The following is a 23,771-nucleotide window of genomic DNA, read 5'->3' on the forward strand; positions in this document are numbered from 1 at the left end:
GATCGAGTCCCACGTCGGGCTCCCTGCATGGAGCCTGCTTCTCCCTCAGCCTGTCTCCGCCTCTCTCTCTCTCTCTTTCTGTATCATGAATAAATAAATAAAATAAAATAAAAGAATTAAAAAGCTTTTAGTTGTTTTAGCCTTTCCAGGTATCTTTAAGAGACCTTTAAAAATGAACAAAAATCCTCTAAATATTAATCAATCCAGCTAACTTTTAGTGTTAATTAAATATATGTAATCATTTAGATGGTAATATGGTACTCTTGAACTATAGAGCTTGTCTTTTATTGCTTTATAACTCATCTTTATATATAATGGGTTCTCAGAACACATCTACATCCCTAACTCAGACCTCTCCAGTATTTTATATCCAATTGCTTACTCAGTGTTTTTACTAGGATGTCTAATAGGCATTACAAAATTAACTTATCTAAAAACCAAACTCCTGAAGATTTCCCCTGATTTTTTTCTGCTTAAAATAATCCCCATCTCAGTTGATGCTAATTTCATCCTTCCAACTGCACAAGGCGACAGTTTTGGAATCATCCTTCCCACCTCTGTCACATCCATATCCAATTGGTTAAAAAGCAAATTGCAGCAATGCCTTCAAAATAAATAAAAAATCCAGCTACCTCATATGACTTCTACTGCCAGCACTCTGGTTTGAGCCTACAATCCTCTCTCATGTGAATTATTATAATGGTTTTTTAATGGTCTCCATGCTTCAGTCTCACTTCATTTCATTCTCAACATATCAGCCACTTATCCTTTGAACCCACCCACCTCATCTCTCTAGACTCTTCCCCTTGTTCACTGTGATAGGGCCACACTGGCCTTCTTGGTTTTATTTGAACACTCCAGACTTAACTCTTGGTTAAGAATCTTTGGATTTGCTCTTCTTTCTGCCTGGAATTGTTTTTCTTGAGTATCCTCAAGGCTCTCTTCCTCACCATCTTTAGATCTTTGCTCAAATGTCACCTTTTTAGAGAAGCCTTCTCAGATCACCATATCTGAAATTGCAAACAGTGGCCTCCATCCATATACACTTACTCTTGATCCCCGTTCCGTTTTATTTTTTCTTTATAGGTCTTACCATCATCTCATGCTTTATGTTTTTACTTATGGGTACTTATTAGAACTTGAGCTTTATCAAAGAAGAGCCTTTTGTATATTGCACACCACTGTATACAAGTATCTGGAAGATAAACTTAGGATACTCAGAAGAATACCTGGAATATAGTTGGCACTCAATAAATAATTGCTGAATAAATGAATAGAGAACTGTATGGTTATCTTGTTCCAAAAGAAGCTCAGTAATTACAAAATTCTGTAAGTTACCCCAGTTTTTCAGGACCAGCATTGACAATTCTAATACCAGAAATATAATTTGATATGACCTCAATATTTATTATAACGTATGGTTTAACATAACATATGATTTAACAAATATGTTAATTAATCGGTCAATAGCTATTTGTACTGTGCCTACTGAATACTAAGTCCTTGCTTGGTACTGAGGATGCAAAGATGAATCAGACACAATTCCTGCCCTTAAAGAGCTTACCAGTCTACTGGGAAGCAGATAAATAAGTCACAATCATAGTGTAATAAGTGCTATAACTGTATAGGATATAATCAGGGCATTAGAGGAGGGGCACCAATTACATTTGGGGTAGGGAAGAGTCAGGGATTGCTACTTGAGGAGTGGTTACCTGAGCTGATTTCTGAAGAAGTGGTAAGATGAATGATTGCATGAATGAAGGTGACTGCATGAATGCATTGATGAGAAAGGATGAGATGGGACTATGGGACTCAGAGTGCCCCCAGGGATTCAGAGGATTGGACAAGAGTGGATGTTGGGGCATGTGGAGACTATAGTTGTAGGGAGTAGGAAGAGGGACAAATAGAATTTGAGGATATTAAAAAAAAGTAAGAATTTGAGGATAATACTGACTGGTACCTAATCTTTTCCTATAAAGTAGAGAGTGAGATCATCTTCAGGGAGTGAAAGGGTGGATAACTTTTAGAGATCATTAAAATGCAACAAACTTAGCTACAAATCATGAAAAAAAAACCACAATAAACTGTTGATCGATTACTTTGTATTGTTTGAAAACCTTAGCTAATGATTTTTGTGAAGTTCATATTTTTTTAAATCCAAGTCTTCCTTTGAAATAGCCCTTTATGAAATATGGATGTCATGCATATATTGCATAAGTCTTTTCACTGCTTTTGTGTAGTTCATGAGTTAAAAGGATTGTCTTTTATTCTAGAATGTGTAAGACAGGATTTTGTTTTCCAGGTTCTTGCTATAATGTTATTCAGATTCCTCCAGAGAAGGTGGATCTTGGGGAGACAGTCCACGGAGCCCAGGTGATATGTTCTATTGCCTCTGCAGAGAGGATGAAACCTTCTTACTATCATAGCTTTGGTAAGCCCAGAGATAAGGTCAATTAACGTCGCTGCAGCAGAGGAACTAGTTTGGGCAAATGCTGTGTCAATACACCTCAAAGTATGCTGATAATGAGATCAAAGTTGCATTGTAATGCTAGTTAAATTTATTCTGTTTAGTCACATACTTCTTACCCTGGCCAAATGACTGCTGAAAAAGACATATTTAAAAAATTGACAACATCAAAGTGAACCATAAGTTATGGACTTTGGATGCTTTTGATGTATCTGTGTAAGTTCATCAGGTGTAGTAAACATGCTGATCACTCTAGTGGGGGTGTTGTTAATAAGGAGGCTATGCATGTATGGGGGCAAGGGGTATATGGCAAGTCTCTGTACCTTCCCTTTAATTTTGTTACAAACCTGAAACTGCTCTAAAAAAGTAAAGCCTTAATAAAAAAAATAATTTGACCATAAAAAATTGACAGAACTCAAAATTTTAGGTAACTTTAAAGCCATAGGTAATGATCAGACATGAAAAAATCTTGACTATATTTTGGGGGGAAATTCATATTTTGTTTGATTGCTTCAGATCTTTCTCAGAATATTTATTTTCTGTGTTCTAAACCTTTATAGCCAATCTGCTCCTGAATCCTTACCTTCAATGTAAATAGCAAATGGAATACAGAATAAACATCTCGATCACAAATGACATTTTAATATTATGCTTCTTTACTTTGTTCCTAAAACAAACAATTTAGGGGTGCCTGGGTGGCTCAGATGGTTGGTTTAAGCATCTGCCTTCAGCTCAAGTCATGATCTCAAAAAGCAAGCTGAGGGCATTCAAACCCCAGCTGTTCTAAAGAAATTCCCTTTTTTATGTAGGAACAGAAAATATGTTAAGCAAAGCTGGGAAACAGTGAAGAATTATTTTGTGGCTGGCTTTTGCTTAGGTCAGCAGTACCGTGTCCAGGCATTTGGATGAGTCCCCATAACTGTTACATTTCAGACAACTCTAATTTGCCAAATAACATTTTATTATTTGCTGGAGCCTTTTAGGAATGACAAGGAACTATATAATCTTCATTGAACAGCCTCTAAAGATGAATTTGTGGAAAATTGTCACTTCTAGAATTCGGGGAAAGGCCTTTTCAGATGGAATAAGCTGGGAACCCCAGTATAATACGCGATTTCATGTAGTGGATAAGCACACTGGACAGGTGGAGTATTTTGAGTATACTAAAATGATTGGACATAAAGGCATATTTTCCTGTGGTTGATTTTTACCTTCTCTGGGCATTGCTTGCATAAGACACACTTAATCAAGGATATTACCTTCTTCCATAGGTAGAAGCTCACTTATTTATTAATACAGTGGGTTTTGCATATTAGAAAATGGTAAGAAATGGCTTTACACTTTTAATTATCTGACCCAACTATAATGGCATCTAGGAAACCTTCTTAGCATCTTAGCATGGATTTGTCCATATCATACTATTTGCTAAAGAGAACGTTGTTCGTGCAGAGGTGTTCTGTAACTTTTGCACTCATACTTTAATTGCTTACTTCTGTGACTTTTTGATATGTAAATATGATAATCCTACCAAAGTCCAAAGTATGTTAGTTAAATATCTTTCTATATTCCTGATTAGTGGCACTGGTATGTTTGTCCTTTTTTAGCCTCTTTAAAGAGATAATATCCTAAATTTATTCTATCCTAATGTCATTACACAAAAGAATCCTATTTTTGGTAATGAGTGCATTTTTCAAAGAATTAATCATAAGTTACTTAATGGCAGTATTTTCTATTTAATCATGTAGAGTCCAGTATTTATTTATCCCTCAAAATATTGGACCATATTTCATCAGGACTTTTAAGTTCGTTGTAGCAGTTGACTGGTTTGTATCAGATAGCCCCAGTTCATTGTTTAATATGAGATGTGATGGCTTAAACAAGCAATGCTCAAATCAAAATGTTTGCTTCTACTTTTTACACTTGCTAGGCTTGTCATTTAAAGGGGAGGGCACCTTTTTAATTTAAACTTCGTGGTTCTGTTCCCTAGAGAAAAAAAATGAAACAAAAAATAAAATATCTCTTTTCATTGTATTTCCCCTGCAGCTTCTTCCAGGAATGTACTACACTAAACCTTTTGTTACTTTTCATCAAATCAATGCCTTTGAGGACCAGGGCTGTGTTGTAATTGATTTGTGCTGTCAAGATGATGGAAGAAGCCTGGAAGTTTACCAGCTACAGAATCTCAGGAAAGCTGGAGAAGGGCTTGATCAGGTAAATAACTGATTTGTCAGGAGTTGTCAACATAATTTTGAACTAGTCAGGTTCTGGTTAGCTTTGGAATTAGCTGTTTCTCTTGCTTCTTTGGCAAATAAAGAAGGAGAATGGTTTTGAAGCATTGAAAACACAGCTTTGTAATTTACTTATTTAATACTTAAAAATAGGGATCCCTGGGTGGCACAGCAGTTTAGCGCCTGCCTTTGGCCCAGGGCGCAATCCTGGAGACCCGGGATCGAATCCCAAGTCGGGCTCCCTGTGCATGGAGCCTGCTTCTCCTTCTGCCTGTGTCTCTGCCTCTCTCTCTCTCTCTCTGTGTGACTATCATAAATAAATAAAAATTAAAAAAAATACTTAAAAATAATTCAAAATACTTACTTCATACCTAATAAATAAAAAGCATATTAAGGAAAACCAAGAGATGTGTTTTGGAGCTCTTGTGATTAGTTCTTTATTATACTTGAACACTAAATACACTTACGTTTCCTGGAAAGGGTAACAAAATGGACTATATAATATCTTAATTCTCTGATAAAAGAAAGTGTTTCAGTTCATCTAGCTGAAGGGATTCACATTTTCCTGATACTGAATCCCAGGTAAAGTTTTCCCTTTAGATTATGCAATATAAATTGGTTTGAGCTGTAGTTTTTTTTATATTTATTTAAAAAAAATTTTTTTTTTAAAAGTAAGCTCCAGGGATCCCTGGGTTGGCTCAGTGGTTTAGTGCCTGCCTTTGGACCAGGACGTGATCCTGGAGTCCCGGGATCAAGTCCCACATCGGGCTCCCTGCATGGAGCCTGCTTCTCCCTCTGCCTGTGTCTCTGCCTCTCTCTCTCTCTCTCTCATGAATAAATAAATAAAATCTTTAAAAAAAAATAAAGTAAGCTCCATATCCAGTGTGGAGCTGATGTGGGGCTTGAACTCACAACCCTGAGATCAAAACCAGAGCTGAGACAAAAGTTGGATGCTTAACTGACTGAGTCACCCAGATGCCCTTGTAGTTTTATTTTTAAATCTTTTTAAAACATTAATTTTAAAGTTCTTTATACTTACAGAACTGACCTATGTTAGTGGTGCTTTTGATGAATAAGTTTCCAAGATATCAATTTTTTTTATGAGTAGTACATTGTACATCCTATTTCAGATATCGTCCCATCATAAGGTCATGGAAATATTTTCTCATTTACCTCTAGAAGAATTTTTAATTGTAAAAATTAAGTATACATATATATAGTTCTATTTCTGAACTCTGTATTCTGTTCCACTGGTCTACTTATGCATTCTTGTACCAGTATCCCATTGTTCTGATTACTATCTCTGTATTAAAAAAATCTTTATGTTTAGTAGATCATGTCCTCCTAATTTTTTTCTTCTAGAATAAGTATAGATTTCCTCCTGGGTATTACTCCTAGGCATTTATTTCTAGGTAATATATATATATGTGTATATACATACATATATGTATATACACATATATATATTTTGAAAGAGTGTGCATGAATGGGGGATGCATAAGGAGAGAGAAAGAGAAAGAGAAAGAGAGAGAGAGAGAGAGAGAGAGAGAGAGAATCTTAAGCAGACCCCATGCTCAGCTCAGAGCTCAAGATGGGGCTCCATCTCATAACCCTGAGATCATGACCTGAGCCAAAATCAAGAGTCAGACCCTTAACTGACTGAGCCATTCAGGTGCCCCAGGTATTTAATATTATTTTATATTAATTTAGATGTTATTTATCTTCACTTGCATTTATGTGAATACTGCTGTATAGCAATATGATTGATTTTTATTTATTGATCTTATATTCGGTAATGAATGTAGCAATTCAGTGATTCTAATAATTTATAGATTCTTCAAGATTCTGTACATCTATAATTGTATCTTATGCAAATAATGATGTTTTTTTTCTTCCTTTCCAAACTAGTTATTGGTTTTCTTTCTCTTGCCCTACTTTACTGGATCTCCAGTACAGTGTTGGATGTAAGTGGTGATAGTTGCTATCCTTATCTGATGCCTGATCTGAGAGGAAAAGTTTTCTTAATTTTACTATTAAATATGCTGTTTGCTATAGATTTAAACAAACGAACAAACTAGTAGACTTTGTTTTTTTAAAGAAGTTTTGGGTTTAAAGCAAAATCAAGCAGAACATACAGAGAACGCCCATGTATATTCTCTTACCCCGTCTCTCTCCAGGTTCCCTATTATTTACATCTTGCCTTGGTGTGGTATACTTGTTATAGTTGATGAGCCAATATTTATACATTATTACTAAGTAAAACCTATAATTTACATTAGCTTTCATTCTTTGTGTTGTACAAGTCTATGGATTTTGACAAATGCATTAGGTCATGTAGAATAGTTTCCCTGCCCTAAAATACCATGTTCCACCTATTCTTCCCTCCCCACTTCTCTCAACACCTGGCAACTAGTAATCTTTTTACTGTCTATAGTTTTTCCTTTTCCAAGATGTCATATTATTGGAATCCTAGAGTATGTAGCTTTTTCAGACTAGCTTTCTTTTAAAGATTTGTTTATTTGAGAGAGAAAGAGAGAGAAAATTATTGCTAGATTTTTTTTAAAGATGCTTTTTATTTGCTTAGGAAAGTTCTTTCTTACTTACAGTTTACTAGAATTATTATCATGGATGGGTGTTGGATTTATTGTTTTTTTTCTGTACTATTGAGATAATCATATGACTTATCCTTTATGTAATCAATGTGGTGAAGTATATTGATTGATTTAAAAAATGTTTATAACAGCTACTTATTGATTTTTTTTTTTACTTATTGATTTTTGAATGTGAAGCTTAACCTTCCATTCCTGAACCAAATCCCAACTGATTGCAACATATTTTTCTTTTAATATTGTTAAATTTACTTCGTTAATATTTTGTTTAGGATATTTTTGCATGTATTTTCTGAATAAAATTGGCCTATAATTTTTTTCTTATAACGACTTTGTTAAGTTTTGGTATTAAGGTTTGGTGATCTCATACAGTGGGTTGGAAATTGTTCTCTATTCTCTGCATGAAAATGTATCAGATTGGCATTATTTCTTAAATGTTTGGAATAATTCAAGAAGTTAGCCATCTGGGCCTGTAAATTTCTTTTTTTTTAAATTTTTTATTTATTTATGATAGTCATATCACAGAGAGAGAGAGAGAGAGAGAGAGAGAGAGAGAGACAGGCAGAGACAGAAGCAGGCTCCATGCACCGGGAGCCCGACGTGGGATTCGATCCCGGGTCTCCAGGATCGCGCCCCGGGCCAAAGGCAGGCGCTAAACCGCTGCGCCACCCAGGGATCCCGCCTGTAAATTTCTTTATAGTTAGATCTTAAATTATGAATTCTGTTTCTTTAATAATATAGGATTATTCTGATTTTCTGTTTTTCATTGTGTCAAATTTGGTAAATTGAGTTTTTCTATAAATTTATCCATGACATCTAATATTTCAAATTTATTTACTGGATGTTATTCATAATGTCATTCTATGTTTTAAAAAAATGTACCTAGGGTTAATTGATACCACCTGTTTTTATTCTAATATGGTTATTTTTCCTGTCTTTTTTGTTCATTTGCTTGCTAAGGCTTGCCAGTGTCTTATTAATTTAATGAAGCTTTTCAAAAAGGACTATCTTTTTTCCTTTGCTGGTGCTCTTTAATGTGTGTTTGTTTTCCATTTCATCAATTTCTGTTCTTATTTTTATTATTTCCTTTTCTACTTTGTTTTTTTCTTTTTTAGGTTTTTATTTAAATTTTATTAAATTCCAGTTAGTTAGCATACAGTGTAGTTTCAGGAGTAGAATTTAATGATTCAGGGATCCCTGGGTGGCGCAGCGGTTTGGCGCCTGCCTTTGGCCCAGGGCGCGATCCTGGAGACCGGGGATCGAATCCCACGTCGGGCTCCCGGTGCATGGAGCCTGCTTCTCCCTCTGCCTCTCTCTCTCTCTCTCTCTCTCTCTGTGTGTGTGACTATCATAAATAAATAAAGAAAAAAATATTTAAAAAAAAAAAAAGAATTTAATGATTCATCAGATGCGTACAACAGCCAGGGCTCATCACAAGTGCCCTCCTTCATCCCCATCCTCCATCTAGCCCATCCCCCACCCATGTCTCTCCAGTGACCCTGTGTTCTCTATTGCTAAGAATCTGTTTTATGGTTTGCCTCCCTCTTCTTTCTTTTCTCTCCTATCATCCTCTTTTTTTTTTTTCTTAGATTCCACATCTGAGTGAAATCATATGGTATTTGTCTTTCTCTGACACTTTCTACTGTCTCTGTGCTTAATGTGTCCTCTTTCTAACTAAGGATATGGATCCTTAGTTTGTTATTTTTTTTCATTTTTTTAAAGATTTTATTTATTTATTCATTCATGAGAGAGAGAGAGAAAGAGAGAGAGGGAGGGAGGCAGAGACACAGGCAGAGGGAGAAGCAGGCTCCATGTAGGCACCCTGATGTGGGACTCGATCCTGGGTCTCCAGGATCACACCCTGGGCAGAAGGCAGCACTAAACTGCCGAGCCACCCGGGCTGCCCAGTTTGTTATTTTTTTATACTTTCCCCCACAACATATGTCTTTGAGATGATAAATTTCTCTTTGGCTGCATCCCACGAGTTTTGATATGTTTTATTTTTATTACCTTTCAGTTAAAGAATTTTCTCTCATTGAGGTATCTTCTTTGGAACATATTTTTAAAATTCCAAATATATTGGGATTTTTCTAGTTATTTTCTGCCATTAATTTTCAGCTTAATATTACTGTATGATTTTAAATTTATAAAATTTATTGAGATTTGCTTTATGACCCAGAACAAGATAATTTTTATTTTATTTTTTTAAAGATTTTATTTTTTATTCATGAGAGACACAGAAAAAGAGAAAGGCAGAGACACAGGCAAAGGGAGAAGCAGGCTCCATGTAGGAAGCCCAAAGTGGGACTCGATCCTGGGTCTCCAGGATCATGCTCTGGGGTGAAGGTGGCTCTAAACCGCCAAGCCACCTGGGCTGCCCACAAGATCATTTTTCAATGCTTCATGTATGTTAGAAATAGTATATATTCTGAATTTTGCATGTAGTGTTTTAATATATGTCAATTAAGTCATATTTGTTTATATATATCCAAATCATGCTTGTTTTTATTGATTGCTGCTTATTATATAAGGTTCCAATATCACATGAGAGGCATAGTAAAACTCTTACTTAGACTATAGACTTTTCTGTTTCTTTTTATAGTTATGTTAGTTTTATTTAATATTATTTTTAAAAAGATTTTATTTATTTATTCATGAGAGACAGAGAGAGAGAGAGAGGCAGAGACACAGGCAGAGGGAGAAGCAGGCTCTACGCAGGGAGCCCGACATGGGACTCGGTCCTGGGTCTCCAGGATCAGGCCCTGGGCTGAAGGCGGCGCTAAACAGCTGAGCCACTGGGCTGCCCTTTAATATTATTTTTTATTTTTTATTTTTTATTTATTTAATTTTTTTTTTGTTTTTTTTGTTTTTTATTTATTTATGATAGTCACACACAGAGAGAGAGAGAGAGGCAGAGACACAGGCAGAGGGAGAAGCAGGCTCCATGCACCGGGAGCCCGACGTGGGATTCGATCCCGGGTCTCCAGGATCGCGCCCCGGGCCAAAGGCAGGCGCTAAACCGCTGCGCCACCCAGGGATCCCTAATATTATTTTTTAAAGTAAACTCAACCGCCAATGTAGGGCTCGAACTCATGACCCACCCAAAGATCGAGAGTTACATGCTCTACCAACTAAGACAGCCAGACACCCCTTTAATTATGTTAAATTTTACTTTATACATTTTGGTGCTTTGTTATTATGTATATACAAATTTAGAATTGTTCTACCTTGATAATTTATTGAACATTTATTTCTGAGTAATGGTTTTTGCCTTAAAGTCTACTTTTTTGCATAGTGCTTGCCTGCTCTAACTTTTCTACTTTTTTAGTTTTAATCTTTCTAAATGTGTACCTTGTAAGCAACATATATTTTAAAAATCCATTGTGCTAATTCTTGATGTTTTTTAAAATGATTTATTTGTTTGAGACAGAGGGTTGTGCGCATGTGCGGTGGGGGAAGATGGGCAGAGGGAGAGACAGAGAATCCTCAAGCAAACTCCCCACTGAGCCCGGATCCTGCAGTAGAGTTCCATCCCAGGACCCATGATCCCAGGATCATGACCTGAGCTGAAATCAGGAGTCAGCCACTTAACTGACTGAGCCACTGGGTGCCTAAATCTTGACTTTTATTTGAGCCTTTAGTTGGAATAATCACCAATATACTGAGGTTTAAAAATCCTATCTTACTATTCACTACCTATTTGTGTCATTGATTCTTTCTCTCCTTTCTTGTCTTCTCTGGATTGGTTGAGTATATTTTATTGTTTCATTTCTATCTCCCTTCCTCCAAACCTTGTTTCACCCTCTGCCCATTAGCTTGGTATACATTCTTTTGGTAGTTATTTTAGAGATTAAAACATAGATCCTTGGGCAGCCCAGGTGGCTCAGCGGTTTAGTGCTGCCTTCAGCCCAGGGCATGATCCTGGAGACCCGGGATCAAGTCTGGCGTTGGGCTCACTGCATGGAGCTTGCTTTGCCCTCTGCCTGTCTCTGCCTCTGTGTGTGTGTGTGTGTGTGTGTGTCTCATGAATAAATGAATAAAATCTAAAAAAATAAAATAAAATATAGATCCTTGATTTAACACAATGTATTATAAATTGATTCTTTTAATTCTTTGCATACAGTGTAAGAACTCTGGAATGCTTTAACTCTATTTATTCTACTCCTGGTTTATACACTGCTGTTGTTGTGTATTTTAATTTTCTTTCTATATTAAAGCCTATAAGGCATTATTACTAATATTGCTTTATGTAATCATAGTTCCGCATACTACCCATTTACCCACATCTGTACCTTTCAATTGCTCTTAATTCCTCTCAGTCTGTCTGAACTTCTGTGTGGAATCATTTCTTTCTGACAGAAGACCATCTTTTTGTGCTCCTTACAGTTCAGATATACTGGTGGTGAAATCTCTATTTTTGCCTGTCAGGAAAGTATCTTTATCTTACCTTCTTTCTTGAAGGATACTTTTTTTTTTTTTTTTTTTTTTTTTTTTTTTACTTATGATAGTCACAGAGAGAGAGAGAGAGGCAGAGACACAGGCAGAGGGAGAAGCAGGCTCCATGCACCGGGAGCCTGACGTGGGATTCGATCCCGGGTCTCCAGGATCGCGCCCTGGGCCGAAGGCAGGCGCCAAACCGCTGCGCCACCCAGGGATCCCAAAGTATAGATACATAGATACATAGATAAAGACTTCTATGTTATTAGCTATTTTCTTTTGACATTCTAAAGATATTTGATTGTATTCTGATTTCTGTTGAGAAATCAGTAGTCTAAGCTTTGCTCCTTTGAAGTTGATAATTTTTCCTCCTCTCATTTTAAAATCTTCTCTTTGGTTTTCTGTAGTTAGTCCTATGGTATCTCTCAATATAGTTTTCTTTTTATTTATTTTACATGGGTGTTTTTAGGGATACTTGAATCTATGGTTTGATGTCTTTATTAATTTTGAAAAATGTCACCTATTGTTTCTTCAAATATTGCCTCTGGTAAATCCTTTCTTTCTCTTCTGCTGAGACTGCAATACACACGTCACTCCTTTTCACTCTGTCCATTTGTTGCTTATGTTCTCTTTAGAGTTTACCTTCCTTGTCTCTCTCTAAGCATCTTGTTTGGGATATTTTCTTCTTATCTATCTTACTGTTTATTTTTTTTTCAGCTGTGTCTATTCTGCTGTTAAACTTTGCCACTAGGTTCTTAATCTCATTGCATTTTTCAGTTCTAGAATTTTAATTTGGTTCTCTTTTATAATTTCTAGTTCTCTGCTACAATGCTCAAGTTAAAAGAATTTCCTCCAACCTATTCAGAATACTTAAAGTCTGATAGTTTCTAATATCTTGATCCCTTGTGGCCCTGTTTCTGTTGTTTGTTATCTTGTTTTGTTTTTTAATCATGCTCTCTTGTCTTTTCATGTGTTCTCTAATTCTTGTCTTCTCATGTGTTCTCTAATTTTTGTTGTATACAGAATATTGTGTTTGAAAAATTGTAGAGATATTTTGAGACCCAGGACGATATGTTCCTCCAGAGAAATTTATTTTCTTCTGGCAGATTGCTAGGGTACATGAGGAGTCCCAGATATTCTTAATCTAGTTATAGGGATTGAGATATTTTGAAGAAGGATGCAGTCCCTGAAAGAGTTGGACTATTTCTTGTTTATTCTTACTCTTAGGTGCTGACCTTCAGGGTCTTGACCCAAAGAACTAGGGGTTTATCAGGGCTTCTCCTTTTTTGGCAGTTATTGAATTCCAACTTTTGTCCCTTTAGTTCCTCAAAACTATCAAAGTCTCTACTCACTAGGGTCAAGTGGTTAGGGAGTTGATGTGGCTATATCTTTATAAAGGTAACATTAAGGATTCTTGTGATTTTATATCTTGAGTGCGGTGGTGACTACATGAATTTACACGTGATAAAATTGCATGGAATTAAATACGCACACGCAAATGAATGCATGTTGAATTGGTAAAATCCGAATAAAGTTGGTGGATTAATATCAATGTAAATTTTTCAGTTGTGATATTGTACTCTAGTTATGCAAGATATTATCATTGGTGAATCTGGATGAAGGATACATGTGATCCCTCTGCATTATTTTTTTATGTGATAAAATATACATAAAATTTACCATTTTAACCATTTTTAGGTGTTTAGTTCAGTGGCATTAAGTACATGAACAGTGTTGTACAGCCATAACCACTGTACATTTCCAGACTTCTTTTTACCATCCTTAACAGAAACTCTACCCATTAAATAACAAATTCCTATTCCCCACTCTCTGCAGCCTTTGGGAGCCTCTACTCTACTTTCTGTTTCTATGCATTTACCTACTCTGGGTACCTAATATAAGTGGAATCAGACAGGATTTATTTATTTGTTCGTTTATTTATTTTTAAAGATTTTATTTATTTAATAGAGAGATAGAGAGCATGAGTAGAAAGAGAATCAATAGGAGAGGGAGAAGCAGACTCTCCACTGATCAGGGAGCCCAATGCAGGGCTTCATCCCAGGACCCTGAGATCATGACCTGAGCTGAAGGCAGATGCACCGAGGCACCCAGGTGCCCCAAAGATTTTGTGTGTATGTGTTTGGCTTATTTTATTTAATATAATCCTTTCAAGGGTCATCCATATTGTAATATATATCAAAATCTCATTCCTGTTATAGGTTAAATATGTCCTTGTATGTCTATACTACATTTTTTTGTCTGCTTATCTGTTGGTGGACATTTGGGTGGATTGTTTTTTACCTTTTGGCAATGCGAATAATGCTGTTATGAACATCAGGATACAAGTATCTATTTGAGCCTGTTTTAAATTCCTTTTGTATACACCTGGAAGTGGAATTGCTGGATCCTATGATAATTCTATATCTGTTTGAGGAACTACCAGACTGTTGTCCACAGTGGCTGCACCATGTACAGGGGACCAATTTCTCCATATTTCACAGCACTTGTTATTTTGTTTTTGTTTTTATTTTTTTGACAATAGCCACCCTAGTGTGAAGTCGTGTCTCATTGTGGTTTTAATTTTGTATTTCCTTAAGGACTAATGATGTTGAGCATCTTTTCAAGTACCTATTGGCCATTTGTATATTTTTGATGAAATGTTAATTCTAGTCTCTTGCCTATTTTTATTTTTTTATTTTTTTATTTTTTTTTCTTAATTTTTTATTTATTTATGATAGTCACACAGAGAGAGAGAGAGAGAGGCAGAGACACAGGCAGAGGGAGAAGCAGGCTCCATGCACCAGGAACCCGATGTGGGATTCGATCCCGGATCTCCGGGATCGCGCCCTGGGCCAAAGGCAGGCGCCAAACTGCTGCGCCACCCAGGGATCCCTCTTGCCTATTTTTAATCAGTTGTTTATCTTTCTGCATTATTCCATGCCAATCTGCAATGATCTCAGGATTAAAAAGTCTAATAAAGAAATTCTCTCATTTTCTCAGCCTTTTTGAGAAGCAGCTGATATCCTGAGGGGACAAATTGCCCCCCAGTATCTTATTTACCTGTGGGTTTCCTTCTCTCTTCAAATCTCTGCCCTGTTGATTTTCACTGCCTTTTTAGCTCACCAGTGCCTACACACAGCTATTTAAAAAATCTTGTCCAGCTTCTTTAGCTGTTTTCAGTGGGACAGTTGATCGACATTACCTAATCCATCAGTACTGGAAGTGCTTTTGTTCAGCTATGGTTTTGCAAAAGAAAAGAAATGTTTAAATAAATTTAAAATTAATTTTTAGAAATCTCTTTGTGAAGTTTAAAAATAGCACTAAATCTTTACTTGGTAAAAACATTTCTGTGTGAGATGGAGATGATATGAACCAAGTGTATGAAGGGAAATGGCAGTTTGCCCTCCATCTTAACAGTAGTTCAAGAGAAGAAAATGTGCCGAAAGCATTCTTATTGTCAGAAAAAAAAAACCCATTTATTTTGTTAGTGTCTCCTGCTTAAACATAATCTGTGTTGGGGGTCCCCAAAGTCACAAACCCCCTTGGTTTGATGATTCACTAGGAGGGCTCACAGATCTCAGGAAAATCAGCACATGAAAAGGTGCATGGGATGATGCCTGGAGAAAACTGACAGGTACACATTTCCAAGTCCTTTCTGGTGGAGTCACACAGGACAGGCCTGAACTCTTCAGCAACTTTGTTGTGACAATGTGTGTGAAATGTTACATGGCAGGGAAGCTTGTCCAAGCTGGTTGTCCCGGGTTTTGTTGGGGATTGGCGCATAGGCCCATAGCCTCTACACAACCTGGGTTAGTGAGCCTCCATATGCCCATAGGAAGCAGGTGTTCATTATAAATCACATTGTTAGTATCTGGAGAAGCTAGTACAGTGTGGCTCAAGACCTCAGGTCTGCAAAACCACTCTTGTCAGACAAAACATTCTAAGAGCTTAATTTCCAGGTGCCGGCCAACGACTGACTAGTTGTGAAAATAGACCGTTCTTGACAATGTGCCAGGTTTCAGCAGCCCAGGTCTACTATGTTAATGCTTTTCTAATGCAGAGGCCCATTCTGACCAAACATGAGTAAGGAAGCACCCTGTTACTCTGTAGGCTCTCACCCTGCAGTATGTTTCTTAATGGCACTTATCACTATCAGACCTTGAGCTATGTAATCATTTGTTTATTAGACATTCGTTCAATAACCTGTGTTTTAATTCTTATTTATTATCATCCTTTCTCCATTAGAATGTGAATTCCATGAGGCCAGAGACTTGGTTCACCGTTGCATTCCCAAGGTCTAAAACAGTGCTTGGCCTACAGGAGGTAGACAGATATCCTCAGCAGATATTTGAGGAATAAATGAATGAATGAAAATTATCACTTAGGCAATTACTTACGAATGCCAACAATATTCCCTGGGTATAAATTATTGGGATGTGCTGTTATCCCACGAATGACATTTTCTCATCTGTTTCTTTGTCTCTCCTGAACAGGTCTATAATTCAGTGGGAAGATCTTTCCCTCGAAGGTTTGTTTTGCCCTTACATGTCAGTTTGAATGACCCCGAGGGAGAGAACCTCAGCCCATTGTCCTATTCTTCAGCTAGTGCTGTGAAACACGCTGATGGAAAGGTACGCTATGAAAGGACATTAGACGAAGACTTTGAATTTTAGTCATATTGCTTTATTCCTTGGCTGTTCTACACAATATTTGGTGCCCAATAAGTCTAATAACATTCGACTGAGCAGGGTAAGGTCACAGGAACAGCAGAATTCTGAGTAGGAGTCAGCACTCTGTTTACTTTTTGTATTTTGAAACACGCAATTCTCTAATCGTTATGGATCATCTAAGTATTTGATATTGGTATTGATCATCTTCACCTTTAAATAGTTTGCACTTACCACACGCATGTCATTGTGTAGCTATAAATATTTCAGCTTTAGTAGAGTAAAAAAGCACACTTCCACATGCCATGTGACTGTCACAAAACCTGATAATCTTTTTTTTTCTCGTTTGAGTGTGCATATGTGTGCAAGCAGAGGAGGGTATGTGTGCAAAAGGGCAGAATTTTTTTTAAATTAACACATACTGTATTATTAGTTTCAGAGGTAGAATTTAGTGACTCATCTGTGGTATATAATACTCAGTGCTCATTATATCACATGCCTTCCTTAATGCCCATTACCCAGTTACCCCATCCTCCCACCTACCTTCCCTCCAGTGACCCTCAGTTTGTTTCCTATAGTTAAGAGTCTTTTATGGTTAGTCTCCCTTTCTGATTTCATCTTATTTTATTCTTCCTTCCCTTCCCCTCTGATCCTCTGCTTTGTTTCTTAAATTACACATATGAGTGAAATCATACAGTATTTGTCTTTCTCTGACTTATTTCACTTTAGCATAATACCCTCCAGTTCCATCCACATCCTTGCATATGGCAAGATTTCATTCTTTTTGATGGCTGAATAATATTCCATTCTATACCTATATGTGTGTGTGTGTATAATATGTTATATATATATATATAATATGCCACATCTTCTTTATCCATTCATCTGTCAATGAACAGTGGACATCTGGGCTCTTTCCATAGTTTGGCTATTGTGGACATTGCTGCTATAAACATTGGGATGCATGTGCCCCTTCAAAATACTATGTTTGTATCCTTTGGATAAATGCCTAGTAGTGCAATTGCTGGGTTGTAGGATAGCTCTAGTTTTAACTTTTTGGGGAACCTCCATACTATTCTCCAGAGCAGCCGCACCAGTTTACATTCCAACAGAGTAAGAGGGGTTCTGCTTGGAGAGAGAGAATCTTAAGCAGGCTCCATACACAGTGCAGAGCCTGGCATGGGGCTTGATCTCACAACCCCAAGATCATGACCTGAGCTGACATCAAAGGTTGGATGCTTAACCGACTGAGCCACGCAGGTGCCCTCAAACTCGATAATCTTTTATGGATTCGTACATATGATGGAAAGAGGAACAATGGATAAAAATACTTAGAAAGTCTCAATTCCCAAGCCCTGTGGTAAACTCAGTCCTCTCACTGACCTACGCTGTGTAAAATAAGTGAGAAAGAAAGCAACAACTGCAAGTCTTTTTTGGGATCTCTTTTAGATTTGGTGTGCTTATGAAAATCTACATCCTGAGGATCTTGAGGAGGAAGGAGGTGTTGAATTTCCCCAGATCAACTATGGCCAATTCAGTGGCAAAAAGTATCGCTTCTTCTACGGCTGTGGCTTTCGGCATTTGGTGGGGGATTCTCTGATCAAGGTTGATGTGGTGAACAAGACACTGACGGTAATGAAAATATTTTTTTCCTTTCTGAACCCTATTTTTTTTGAACTCTATTTTTTAAATTTTATTTATTTATTTATTTATATGAGAGAGAGCAAGAGGGCATGAGTGGGGTGGGGAGTGGCAGAGGGAGAGGAAGAAGCAGACTCCCTGCTGAGCAGAGCCTGATGATGTTGGGCTGGATCCCAGGACCCTGAGATCATGACCTGAGCCTAAGGCAGATGCTTAATCAGCTGAGCCTCCCACGTATCCCTCTCTTTCTGAAGTTTTAAAAGACCTGCTTTGCCCTTTGAATTGAATTGAATGTGAGTAGTGAATTGAATGAGTCTCCCTTTTCTTCCTCTACTCACATCACTTAGTGTCTCAGTCATCATGATATTTGAACTGAATTTCTGTTTTGTTAAAGTAGGTTTTGAGATTCTTTAACATATAAGCAGCTCAGCCATTTACTTTTCTTAAGTTTGAGAACCATGGAATCACTAAGGCTTAGGGGTATATTCCATCTATGGAGTTTTAAATGAATCACAAGCCCAGAAAAACAAGTCTGCGCTTGATATTATTTTTAAAGAAATCATGGGGTTCAGGTTGTTGGGACACTTATATTTCAGGTGGATGAGAAATTATAATTGCACAAATTGTGTCTGATAATGATGGAGTCTGCAGCTGCAAAAGCACCCCCTCCTCCACTCAACTCAGTGAGCCTGATTCTTTTACTGTTGGAATATTGTACTGACAGCCAAATTCATGACATGTGATAAAAGCTATCAAAAGCTTCCTGATCATAACTAGCCTTCAATCAAATACTGTTTTTGGGGACTTCTAGATTTGGAGAGAAGATGGCTTTTACCCCTCGGAACCTGTGTTTGTCCCAGCACCAGGAACCAGAGAAGAAGATGGTGGGGTTATTCTCTCAGTGGTGATCACCCCGGACCAGGTAGATATATCTTCCCATCACTAGTCAGAGAGAAAAGTAGCACTGAGCCTTTTGAGGATTATATTCAGTGATGCTGTCAATGGTTTTTTTAAATTTTTATTTATTTATGATAGTCACAGAGAGAGAGAGAGAGAGAGAGAGAGAGAGAGGCAGAGACACAGGCAGAGGGAGAAGCAGGCTCCATGCACCAGGAGCCCGACGAGGGATTCGATCCCGGGTCTCCAGGATCGCGCCCTGGGCCAAAGGCAGGCGCCAAACCGCTGCGCCACCCAGGGATCCCTGTCAGTAGTTTTTGATTCCAATACAGCACTTTCTCCCTTTTCTTCCTCTATTCACATGTACATGCCCTTTTAAAAATCATAATCTGTGCTTTATCATTGCTTTAAAGCTCTGTCTCTATATAGTCATAATTTATATTTGCACAGAAATTCATTTACAAACGATTTTCACACATATCACTATATTTACTCATCAGAACAGCTTTGTTGGATACCATTTTATGCATGTGGAATTTGTAACTTTTAGAAGTTGAGACAGCTTGTGTCAGATCTCATAGTGGTAAAGACAGTGTTTCAGTCTGTCTTCTGACATCTAGTCTGACGTTCATGCCACCATTTGTACTGCCAGTTTCATCGGAGTGCCCCAAAAGTGTAATGGGGTGAGCCTTAGTGTCTCAGTCATCATGATATTTTAACTTATTGTCTAAGGCAGTCTTGTGGCAAATCAGTTATTAGTGACTGCCTGGGTATAGGATTCTGAGGCTTTTTAAGGGTTCAGTGAGGAAAGTGCTATGATCAATTACTAATATCTGCCATAGGCCTAGAAGGACTTTGTCCTCACACCATGTACTTACCACTCCTGTAATTAGGCCAGGGCAAATATCAGTGTGCCTTGTAATGCTACCCTTTGTACAGCTCCAAAGTAACACGAAATGGAGGCATTTCTAATTTGGAAGAAAAAAATTCTATGTCTCTTAGGAGATTGAAAAGGAACAGGTAAAAAGATCCTTAAGCTCTGAGAGATTCTATGAAGGTAATTGGTATAGACAACTTAATTTCTTCACTCTCTGTGTGAACTTCTTCAGCCATGATTTCCTTTTCAGGCTAGTTCAGCCATTCAGCAAACATTTAGTGAATCGATAGATAGCCAAGGCACTGTGCGAGATGCTGAAGATAGATAGGAAGATGCATAAGACATGATCAAAAGGATTTTCAGTATTGTCTTTCTATTCTAGAATGAAAACAATTTTCTCCTAGTCTTGGATGCCAAGAACTTTGAAGAACTGGGCCGAGCAGAAGTGCCCGTGCGAATGCCTTATGGGTTCCATGGCACCTTTGTAGCCACCTGATAGGACACCTGGAAATGCCTGGAAACTAGCTCTGAGATGAACATATTCTGTACAAAAGAGAGAACAAAAAGAATACCTTCCCTTCCAAACCACAGACATCTGGTTTTAAAATTTCTATTAAAAACAGTTCTTGAGATAGTCATGGTTTTATAATTTCTTAGGGCTCATCCTTAAAAACATGAAGCAAGTGTTGATACATCCTTTTGAAGAGAGCTTTAAATTTATATTTACTAGCTAGATCTTCCTCTAGGTCATAAGAATACACGAAAGAAAAAATAGAGCTGTGTTATTACCACCACCAGGTCGGGAGGTGACAGAGGTCCTCACACTTGGGAAAAAAATACAAATAATTATAGATAGTAAGATATGAATATAGCTCTAAAAAGCACTTTGTTTCTTCCATCACAGCCTGCCTATTAGCACAGCTTCAAAGGGGCCCAGGGAGGACAGGAAGCCAGTTATGTCATGCTTAGAAGCTTTCTTCCACACTGTTTCTCCGCTGTCCACAGAGGGCACAGCAGTTGAACCGCCAGCTGCCACCTTCTACCCCAGCTCAGCCTTGGGAGGGTTGTTTTGAGGGATGTCACTAAAATTTCTTCTCATCTCCAGGTATATGGTTCTCCAGAAATTGAAGAGGAGTTGGTAGTTCTTCATTCAATTGGGCAACAGGTGGCACTAGAGGCCATATAATCTCTACATTCCTAAACCCCCCCCCCCACCAGTTTTTAACAACCGCCCAAATCTGCCATATGTCTGTCATGTAAGCTACACTTTTGCCAATACCTTCAATATCCCATGTTCCTTTTTCCTTCAGTTATACTTCCTCCATCCACTTCAGTCCAGTTTCAGGCCCGTTACACTGTCCTCCCTCCCTCTGCATGTTGCATGTTGCTGGGGAAGCCTCCTAGAGTTGTAGTTCTAGGCAACTGTGAATTCGCAGTTAGATACATGCACAACCCTGGACCAGCATCGCCAGTTTGTTCCCAGTTATCCTCAGGAGTTGTTGCAGACATCATAAACCCTGTTCTTTTCAGTGAAGTGTTCCCACAGGTACACAAATGCTGTGTGTAAGAGTTTATATTGTGGCAATAAAGTGAAAGTTCTAAGTTTTGTGTCTGAGTTGATGAAACACGGAACAAAAGCAGTGAGTAACAGAATGACGAGAAGATACCAGAGTAGAGCTAATACAGCAGATGGGGGAGCTTCGAGGCTGAAGTCACCGTAAGAGAACATAAATCCCCTCATATCTCACAGAAATCCTCAAAAAGGCATTGTACTTTTCCAGACAAGGAGTGGAAGATTGTTTTAGATCTTATCTGGATCTAAAGGGTGGAAGAGATTCTAGCTGACATCTGGGAGTACGTGGAGCTGATAAGTGTCTTTCCTCTATAAACTCCATCCTAATCACAGGGAGTGAAGTTCAAGCATATAAAGGTTAGCAGTACAATCATAAGGTTTGGACCCAAAGGTGCCTAAATTCTGCCATGGTTCTGCCAGCTATGAGGTTCTTGATGGAGAAGACAAAAAAGGATCAATGACATTTTGTAATAGCCTATGCCTGATAATCCAGTGCAGAGAGTTTAGGTAAATTGAGTGAGCATTTGACTAGGCTTCAAAGCCTCTGCAGGGCCTCTTCCCCTCTCATCACTCAGCAGTGTCTAGAGACTCAAGGAAAGGGAGTATGTGATGTACAAGGAAGAAGGAAAGGGACTTCTCCAGTGACTTTCTGTTAACTAATTACATCTGCAAAGACCCTTTCCCAAATAAAGTCATATTTTGAGTTACTGGAGGCTCAACACATTAATCTGGGGGTGGGGGGCATTACTGAGCTCATAACAGTATCACTAAGGGTGAATTTAGTACCTTTAATAAAAACATTTAGAGAAAGAGCTCTGCAAATGTAATGCCATACTACAGTAACTGAATAACAGCAATTTATCATAAGTTCTTTCAGGTTTGTATTTTTTATTCTTTTTTTTTTTAATTTTTATTTATTTATGATCGTCACACACACACACACACAGAGGCAGAGGCAGAAGCAGAAGCAGGCTCCACACACCGGGAGCCTGACATTGGATTCGATCCCAGGTCTCCAGGATCATGCCCTGGGCCAAAGGCAGTGGCCAAACCACTGCGCCACCCAGGGATCCCTGTACTTTTTATTCTTAAGACTCCATTCAAAATGAGTCAAGTATTCTATCCTAGATGTGGTCAACGCCCAGGAAATACTGTTTTATTGTAGGATCTTGGATGAGTAATTCACTTATCTGGGCCCGTGTTTTCCCATTGGTGAGAGGACTGAACTAGGTAGTGTCTATCTCAGATATTTCCGAAGTTCATCCCTCGAGGTGAACTCGAGGTGGGGGAGAGAATAAAAATATCTGAAAAGGTGTTAAGAAAGGTTGCTCCATGGCAATACTTTTTTTTTTTTTTAAAGATTTTATTTATTTATTCATGAGAGACGCAGAAAGAGAAAGGAGAGAGGCAGAGACACAGGGAAAGGGAGAAGCGGGCTCCATGCAGGGAGCCCAGTGTGGGACTCGATCTAGGGACTCCAGGGTCCCGCCCTGAGCTGAAGGCAGGCTTAACGGCGGAGCCACCCAGGTGTCCCATGCAGAGTATGTAGCAGCAGACAGGAGACATTTGAGAGAAATCACCTTTTGGAGGCTGTACGCCTGCCACTCTCATGATTTAATCTGTCCTTCCCAGTACCTGGACCCCTGCCAGCCTCATGGTTAGCTACTGGGTAAGTATTTAGTGAGGGAATGAATGGAGAAAACAGGGGGCCTAAGACTGGGAACTGCAGGTAGTGTGGATACTGCTCATAAGTAAGTGTGAGGAAACGAGCTCCGTTCACTGCAGAGGTGTCCACAGAGGGCCGAGGATGGCTAGGGTGTGTGTGTGTGTGTGTGTGTGTGTGTGTGTTCATGACTGGGTGTGTTCACACACAAATGGCTTCATGTGTGTGGATGACCAGGAAAGCTCGAGAATTTCCCCTAGTAAGAAGAATCTTCACAAACAGTCCAAAGGTAGTATCATTCCCGAAAGCCAAGTGGTCCCACATGTGCCCTGAAATTCCCGCTCCCTTTATGCTGAGTAGTTTGGATCTGGGGCTCATCTCAGATTACGCAGCCAGTGGCGGGGATTGTAACGGGGCTTCCTGGAAGGCAGTGGCAAGAGCACCTCAGAGAGGCCCCTCCAGTGTCCAGAGTACCCAGGCTGACCCTCCTGGCCCCGAGTGGCCTAAAGCCGAGCAGTCCTAAGGAAAGCCATCCCTACCACCTCTTCTGACCTCGGGGAGGTTTGCCCGGCTGAGCCCGACTCCAGGGAGCCAACAGACACTCGCTTTACTGCCTCCAGGCCAGCAGGGGGGGCCAGCTGCAGCGCCGAGCCGAGAGAGCGGCCCAGGGTGCCGGCCGCACTGCGCAGCCGCGGCGCCCCCCCCCCCCCCC

General features: G+C 38.7%; 1 protein-coding gene across 4 annotated transcripts in view; it reads left to right on the forward strand.

The window, feature by feature from the left end:
• BCO2 (beta-carotene oxygenase 2) overlaps positions 1-21,425 on the forward strand; it is a 48,604-nt gene extending 27,179 nt beyond the window's left edge. For 2 of the 4 annotated variants that reach the window (XM_077893512.1, XM_077893514.1), the window contains exons 6-12: positions 2,303-2,431; positions 3,451-3,611; positions 4,511-4,678; positions 16,235-16,372; positions 17,858-18,040; positions 18,861-18,971; positions 20,206-21,425. In XM_077893512.1, coding sequence (XP_077749638.1) covers positions 2,303-2,431; positions 3,451-3,611; positions 4,511-4,678; positions 16,235-16,372; positions 17,858-18,040; positions 18,861-18,971; positions 20,206-20,319 — 1,004 coding nt within the window. In that variant the 3' untranslated portion in view covers positions 20,320-21,425. The remainder of the gene's footprint in view (positions 1-2,302; positions 2,432-3,450; positions 3,612-4,510; positions 4,679-16,234; positions 16,373-17,857; positions 18,041-18,860; positions 18,972-20,205) is intronic. The other 2 variants (XM_077893513.1, XM_077893515.1) reach the window with 2 other exon arrangements.
• Positions 21,426-23,771: the final 2,346 nt, after the last annotated feature.

The sequence above is a fragment of the Canis aureus genome, chromosome 3 (assembly GCF_053574225.1).
Source record: "Canis aureus isolate CA01 chromosome 3, VMU_Caureus_v.1.0, whole genome shotgun sequence".
In the NCBI taxonomy this organism is placed as follows: Eukaryota; Metazoa; Chordata; class Mammalia; order Carnivora; family Canidae; genus Canis; species Canis aureus.